The sequence below is a fragment of the Globicephala melas genome, chromosome 19 (assembly GCF_963455315.2).
Source record: "Globicephala melas chromosome 19, mGloMel1.2, whole genome shotgun sequence".
NCBI lineage: Eukaryota > Metazoa > Chordata > Mammalia > Artiodactyla > Delphinidae > Globicephala > Globicephala melas.
In genome coordinates this window covers 11,346,561-11,353,877 of record NC_083332.1, presented here as the reverse complement: position 1 = coordinate 11,353,877, position 7,317 = coordinate 11,346,561, and the positions used below count along the sequence as shown (strand labels likewise).

General features: G+C 57.8%; 1 protein-coding gene across 2 annotated transcripts; it reads right to left on the bottom strand.

Moving 5' to 3' along the window:
• Nucleotides 1–851: 851 nt before the first annotated feature.
• On the bottom strand, nt 852–3,881 carry CD79A (CD79a molecule). 2 transcript variants are annotated; one of them, XM_030874086.2, is made up of 5 exons: nt 3,806–3,881; nt 2,146–2,439; nt 1,703–1,821; nt 1,095–1,163; nt 852–965 (listed from the first exon to the last, which is right to left on the bottom strand). In XM_030874086.2, exons 1-5 carry the CDS (start codon nt 3,879–3,881, stop codon nt 852–854), a joined length of 672 nt encoding a protein of 223 aa, XP_030729946.1. The 2 variants fall into 2 exon arrangements, with proteins under 2 accessions (XP_030729946.1, XP_060145488.1); XM_060289505.1 differs by having other exon boundaries at nt 1,703–1,819; nt 2,249–2,439.
• Between the last annotated feature and the right edge of the window lie 3,436 nt (nt 3,882–7,317).

Here is a 7,317-nt window from a genome sequence, read left to right as displayed (position 1 = left end):
CCCTTTCTCCTCAGTGTCTTTCAATTCACTTGCTCTGTCTCTCCATCATTATCCTTGTCTCGATTTCCCTCCCCTGTCTAGCTCAGAAACTCTATCTCTGTCCCTCTCTGTCAACCGCCTCCGGATTTCCCCACCATCCCCAGTTTAGGGCCACAGACTCTCCAAATCCCGTTTCTACAAGTCCACTCCCAGAGAACAGGTGTGGCCATGGTCAGAATTTGGTACCAGTCTCACCAGACAGTCCACTGTGTCTTTGGGACTTAAATACGCATAAATGAATATGGTTACCTGGGTCCCCTCTGTGTCCCCCTCTGCTCAGGCACATGGCCTGGGTTGGGGACCTTCCCAAGACACTTCCTGGTTCTTCCAGGGGACAGCCAAGACTGGCTACCTGGTCCCAGGTGTGGGGAGTGGTCAGGAGCTGGGGGAGGAGGGGGCTGAGGTCCTGGACCTCTGGGCCCCAGAGGAGGGGGGGGAGTGGTCCCCATGAGATCCGAGACTCCTGCGAAGGTCTGCAGTTGGGAAGGATTTATTATCACTAAGTGGCCATGACAGAGCAGGGAGGGGGGAGGTGACACTAATGAGGCTGCTACAATCAGCTCCCCTAGAAGCAGCGACTAAGGGCTCATTACCCGCTGGATGGGGGGGAGCCTGGGAAAGGCAGTAAGGGGAGGATTGAGTTAGGGTGTGGGGAGGGGATGAGGACGGTCTAGAGGGAAGAAGAGTGGCCACTCCCAAGGGGGAAGTTGAGTCAGGATACTCCCAGGAAAGATTGTGAAAAGAGAGCGGGTCCCAAGGAAGTGGGGTGAGACACGGTTTGGGTGCCCAGCTGGGGGGGCAGCCCGGCTGGGTCACGGCTTCTCTAGCTGAACGTCTCCGATGTGGAGGCTACCCACATCCTGGTAGGTGCCCTGGAGGCCCCGGGAGATGTCCTCATACATGGAGCAGTCATCGAGGTTCAGGCCCTGGGGTGGAAACGGGGTGGTGAGCCTCAGGGCCCGGACGCCTGGGTCCCTGCTTCCCGGCCAACCTCAGGGAGGAACCCCGTAAGAGCCCCGCCCACAGACACGCACCTGTCCCCACCTTCCACTCACCTCATAAAGATTTTCATCTTCATAGTCATCCTGGACATCTGCCCCGAATTTCATGTTCTGCCACCGTTTCTGTTGGGGAATTGGGAGCCTCCGTGAATGGGGGAGAGAATGTGTTTTCAGACCCTCATGGAGGCCAGGAGGTGCTTTACCAGAAAGGGTAAGGGACATGCCCAGAGCCACATGTCCTGTAAATGGCAGGTCTCTCTGGGTCCAAGCCAGTGCCCTTTGGGCTGTCGCCACTGCCTGTTCTTCTCCACGAATAACAACAACAATAATAGTAAATGGCTGTAGTTGCCCCGCGCCCTAAAGAGAGACTGGTGCTGGCCAGAGACTCTGGGAGGACACCAGCCCCCATCTTCCCTGGCCTTGGCTACATCTGGAGGCGACAGCACTCCTGGGTAGACGGGGAGAGTTGGACATCTCTGTGGGGGGCGGGGAATGTGAGGACACCCCTGGGGGGAGACTGAGCCAGGACGCCCCTCCGGGCCCAGCGCCATGTAAAATGCTTTCCTTATATTAAATTCCTGACCCCCCTCACAGCCCCTATGGGGGGGGGGCTGCCATTCTGTCAAGTTTTAGGCGGGACCCTGGTCCCCGGCGTGGCTCACCCTGAACAGCAGCAGCGTCCCAGGCACCACGGCGCAGATGAGTAGGATGATGCCCTCGGCTGTGATAATGTTGTTCTTGGTGCCCTCGCCCATGTCCAGGAAGGGCCTGGGGAGTGGCTCTGTGAGGAGGGAGTGCCGCTCAGAGCCCAGCGCCTCGAGTCCTCCCCTCGCCTCCCGGCCACACTCGCATCGAGGCCCAAGACCACTGAAGTCCCCACCTTGCAGGTGAGAAAATCAATCAGCCACCGTGTGTGAGCCGGGGAGTGAGGATGCCCGAGATGCAGGAGCTCAGGCACTGGCTCCACCCCCCCCCCACCACCACCCCCTGCCCCGGCCCCTGTCACAGGTGAGGAAGCCAGCGGCCCTAGCGGTGGAGTGGTGTGCGCTCACCACGCACGCGCACGCGGAGGTATGGCCCCAGCTGTGGGGAGCTGTGCACTCACCACGCACGCGGAGGTAGGTCCCACAGGAGCGCTGGACCTTCTGGCCTTCCTTGACCTGGCACCTGTACATGCCCCTGTGGCTCTTGGTCACCTGCTGGATGACCAGCTCTCCCTTGGGGCCCGGGCTTGAGAGCTCCATCATCGGGGGCCACGTGGAGTTGCCCTGGAGGATGCGCCACCATGTGATGTTGGGGTTGCTGCCGTTGTGTCTGCACAGGAGGCGGACCTCGTCCCCAATGCTCACCGTCACCGATGGTGGGCCCCAGTCCACCCACAGGGCCTGGCACCTGGGGCCTGCGGAGAGGCAAATGCGTGAGGGACCGTGAATGGAGACACAGGCCCAGCCCGGCCCCTGCTTCTACAGCGCTCCTGGCTGTGTGTGTGCATGTGTGAGTGGCGGGGGTGTGTGCAGAAGAGTGTGAGTGACACACTGCTGGGGGGTCCCCACTCGCCTCTCCAGAGCCACCTCCTGCCACCCTGTCCGTACCTGCTCCGAGCTTCGGCCCCACTGAGCTCACTGGCACTTGGATAGTCGGGTCCCCAGTGCTAGCAGTGCCCCCCAGGCAGCTCCTTCTAGAATCAGTTTGGGCATCACCTCCTCCTGCAGGCCTTCCTAGATTATTTTCTCACCCCAGCCCCAGCCTGGCCACACACCTGGCGCTTTATATATTGTGTATAACTGTCACAGAACCCTTAGACGTCGGTTCTCTCATTATCCCATTTTACAAGTGTGACAGCTGAGGCCCAGGGCGGCAGGAGTGGCTCAGGGGTTCGAACCCAGGCCCCCTGGCCCTGGGCCGCTTCCTGCCGGTTTGTGAGTCTGTCCTGCCCTGTGACCCTGGGCCTGCCCCTTGTCCTCCGTTTGCGTAACTTTGTGTGTGTCAAGCTGGGTGCCAGGGGTGAGTTCAGTGTTTGGGCTGGGCTGGGCGTTAGGGGAGGGCCTCAGCTAGGTGGTTGGCGGGAGGGGGCTGGGTGGCCCAGGCTGGGGAAGCCCCAGTTCTTGTGCCACTATCCCCCCCCTCCGCCCCCTCGCTGCCCTCGGGCCAGTCCACATGGCTGTCTGTGGCGGGAGGAGGAGAGAGGTGGCGGCAGAGGCAGCAACCTGAGGGTCACGGACTCCAAACTCAGCTCCCAGTGGAAATTTGGGGTGACTGGCCACCTCTCTAAACTCCGTCAAACGGGGTGCTCACAGCCCTGCCAGCTGGCCTTGCGTGAGAGAGGAAGGGGGAAGGTCACCGGCTCCCCCAGCACTGAGAAGGGGTTCCCTACCTAGGGGATGGTGACCGGGATTCAAGGCAGAGAAGGAGAAAAGCTTTTTCTCCCCTGAAACTGAGCACTACCCACAGTCCCCTCCCTGCCCCCAGCTCTGGAGCTCAGTCAAGGGCAGCCTTAGTTCCTTATTTTGATCTGGGGGGACGAGGGGGTGCGGAAGGTGTCTCTCGCCCTGCCTCCCCCATGGGGGATGCCCCTTCAATTTCGCTGAGCCCCCCTCCAGCCTCCCGTTGGCCTGCTTGGGACGGTCAAGCAGATGCAGTTTCTACGGGGTCTTTTCTAGACCCCTCCTGCCAGCTCCTCTCCCGTCCCCACTGCCTGGGCCTTCTCAACAGTCTCCCAGTTCCCCCCCCCACCTGCCCCCAGCACCTGCCTGTTGACCACGTACCCATGCTAGCAGCGAAGATCAAGAGGAGAAAGATGGTGGCATGCGGGGTTTGGCGGGCTCGGGGACCCCCAGGCATCTTCTCCCAGTGGGTTGTTTTGTCTGGGTAGCAGCGGCCCTGGGGTACCAGATCCCACCTCGGCCGAGCCCCAAACCCCGCCCCACTTCCTGCCCAGCCCTTCGGAGATGGGCTCCACTGGCCCCGCTGCTGGGTCCTTTGGTTGTCAGGTTGGGGGCAGCCCCTGCCGGGAGGCTTCAGGCCGTGAGTGGGGAGGAACTGCTCCCTGCACCTGTGGCCGCCACAACTCCCCCGAGAGGAGGCTGCTTGGGTGGGGGAAGAGGTTGGTTTAAGGCCTGGCTCGTCACTGCAAAGGAAGCCCGAGGGAGCCAGAGTTCGGGGTGCCTGCTGCGCACAGGTGGTCAGGGGACGCGGGTGGCTCCGAGCCTGGTCTTTCCTCTCACTGGCCTTGGGCAAAACTTGTCCCCTCTCTGAGCCTCCGTGTCCTCCCTCCTTGGGGTTGGAAAAGAGGATTTAAAGAGGTTGTGCATGCACAGCACTGAACACAGGGCCTGGCACGTAGTAGGTGCTCAGTAAATGTTAGTTACTATTAATGCTCATGAGGAATACATGAGGCAGGCCCACCAGCTCCGTGACTAGGTGGTGGCTTCCCTTTCCAAGATTTGGCATTTTTAATTCAAGAGATAAGGATAAAAATATCTCCCTGATGTTGTGACATAAGTGGATGTTCCCGACACCCAAAGGGCCACGATGGGCTCTTTCTTGGTGTTCTTTCATTTTAGCCTCTCCACAAGTGGGCAAGGTAGGCCAGCCCCCCATTTTACAGTGGAGGAAGCTGAGGCCATCACAGAGAGGGAACACCATCACTGTTACTTGCCCAGTTTGTACAGTCTGGTGGTGGAGCAGGGATTCCAAGTCACTTATGTGTGACCAGCTTCCTTTGAGCATTATTGTAGGTCAAGTGGGAGGAAAATGAGGCCTGAGGGGTGGGGGGGTGGGGGAATGACATGAGGTTGTTTAGATGTTTGTGAGCAGTTAGGGGACCATCTCATACATGCGCGCGCACACACACATAAGGAGACACCATGAAAAACTTCATGGCAGGGAGATTTTTGGTAGCAAAAACTGGGAAACAGACGAAAAGCCCATTTACAGGAGAAGGGATGCATAACTTGAGGTATAGTCAGTCAATGGAGTAGCACACAGCAGAAGAGGCCGAGCTTTGCTTGTCAACATGGCTGCATCTCAGAAACAACAAGAAAATGAGAAGAAATGTACTATGACAGGATCCGGCTGGCTTGTTTTCAAAAGGCAAAACAACAGCGTGTGCTGTTTGGGACACATGTGTCTACAGTAAAGGTGTAAACGCATGCAGGGGAGTGATACCCCACTCCCGAGAGGGGTTACCTCTGGGGGAAGCAAGGAGGTTGCGACTGGGAAGGGTACACAGAGGGCTTTGTCTGTCTTAGTTTTATGCCTTGCTTTACTTTTTAAGCTGGGTGGTGGGTTCATGGGTCTTATCTATTTATTTATTTTTGGCTGCGCGGGGTCTTCGTTGCTGTGCGCGGGCTGTCTGTAGTTGCGGCGAGCAGGGGCTACTCTTCGTTGCGGCGCACGGGCTTCTCATTGCGGTGGCTTCTCTTGTTGCGGAGCACGGGCTCTAGGCACGCGGGCTTCAGTAGTTGTGGCTCGTGGGCTCGAGAGCACAGGCTCAGTAGTTGTGGTGCATGGGCTTAGTTGCTCCATGGCACGTGGGATCTTCCCGGACCAGGGCTCGAACTCGTGTCCCCTGCATTGGCAGGTGGATTCTTAACCACTGCGCCACCAGGGAAGTCCCATGGGTCTTTGTTACACTATTATGTATATATACTGTTTTGCATGCTTGAAGTATTTTGTTTTTTTAAAAAAAGGTGCAACTGTCACCCACACAGAAGAACATGGGCCTCAAGAGTTCACACCTCCTGGGTTTGAATCTCAGCTCTGGTCATCTGAGCCTCAGTTTCTCTTCCTGTAATCTGGGCATAACCTCCCTACCTGTGAGCCTGTAACAATATCAGTGTGCTTAGCACAGTTCCTAGGACACAGTTCCTCTTCTCTGGCCCTCGGGCCTTCCCTCCTTCCCTCCAGGGACCCAGGTGTTCTGTTGGGTCCCTCTCTGTACAGCAGGTCATTAGCCCCTCTGTACTAAAGTTCTTCCTACAACCCCCATGTAGGAAGAAGTCTGGATCCAGACGCTGCAGCCCTTAGGAATTCACCTCCTTCAGCATCCTTCCTGGCTGAGCCGGTTTCCAGGCCCTCGACTGCCTCCCAGTGGCTGAAGCCGCCGCATTGTAGGCCCTCTCAGGCTCGCTGGCCTGTCTGGGCACCTCCACCTCCCGCTTACCCAGCACCCTGGTATCTGGCACTGTGTGAGCAAACCAGACGCTTGGCATTGCATTCCCAGGACGACTCTGGGAAATATCTTCATCCTCAATCAGCAAAAGAGGAAACTTAGGCCCCAAACAAGGACTGGCTGAAGGCCATGCCCAGGAGTGTAACCCTTTGGGCCTAATTTTCCCTTCTAAGGGACAGTGCCCTGCAGTGGCTACAGCCCGGGTCCAAATGCTGGCTTTGCCACCTCCTGGCTGTGGGACATCAGGCAAATTACCCAACCTGTGACCGATCGTCCCCATCTCCAAACTGCGCCTTTTGGTACCTATTTCAGAGTATTAAGTGATATATTTATAAAGCACCTTGCACGTGGCAGGCTCTAGTCCAGTGTTTATTCAGATCAGATCTTCCAGTCCTGACAACTTCCAGGCTGGGGGAAACGACACCTCCATCCCCCACTGGGTGCAGGGGACTCTTTGGTTTGATACTTTCCATTTTGGACATCTCGGTGCATCAGGTGTGCCTTTGAGCCAAGACTCGGCATCTCCCCGAATCCCTCAGGTAGGGGTAAGCAGCTTTACGGGCAGGAGCACAAGGCCGAGGGTAAGTTTGCTCAAGGGCGCACAGAATTTTGGGCAGTGTTGGAATTTGAACCCAAGTCATTGGGAGTTCAAAGCCAGGCTTGGCACTGGAAGGAAATGGCTTTGATCTGAGGAGTAACTTGGGATGGGGGAACCTCAGGGGTCTTGGCCTAGCCAGCTCAGGCCCAGCATCTTAGTTTTCCCCAAATGGGAGGTGGGCCAGGTCTCAAAGCGTGAAGGGGACCCTTCCAAAGCTTAGCACCTGCCTACTGGAAGCCCTTTGCACCTCCCACCTGGACCAGGAGACCAATCACAGGTGGGGCTCCCGTCCCATTAGTGCAAAGAGCCAATCAGCATGCAGAACTGTGGTGGGGGGCGACACCAGGAAGGCCCTGGGAACTTGGCCTCTATGCAGGGGCCATGCCCCTCCCTCTGGGAACTAGCAGCCCCCTGCCCGCTGGGTCCCTGCTGCAGCTTCAGCACTGCATCCCAATTCTTGGGGCAGGTACAGCTAGCTCCATCTTACAGCAGGGCCCAGGCCAGAG

Coding starts and splice junctions, on each gene's coding strand:
- CD79A (XM_030874086.2), bottom strand. CDS start 3,881: ATGCCTGGGGGTCCCCGAGCCCGCCAAACCCCGCATGCCACCATCTTT. Junction 1,164..1,702: donor GGACGCTGCTGCTGTTCAGG/GTGAGCCACGCC, acceptor ATTCCCCAACAG/AAACGGTGGCAGAACATGAA. Junction 966..1,094: donor AAGATGAAAATCTTTATGAG/GTGAGTGGAAGG, acceptor TTTCCACCCCAG/GGCCTGAACCTCGATGACTG.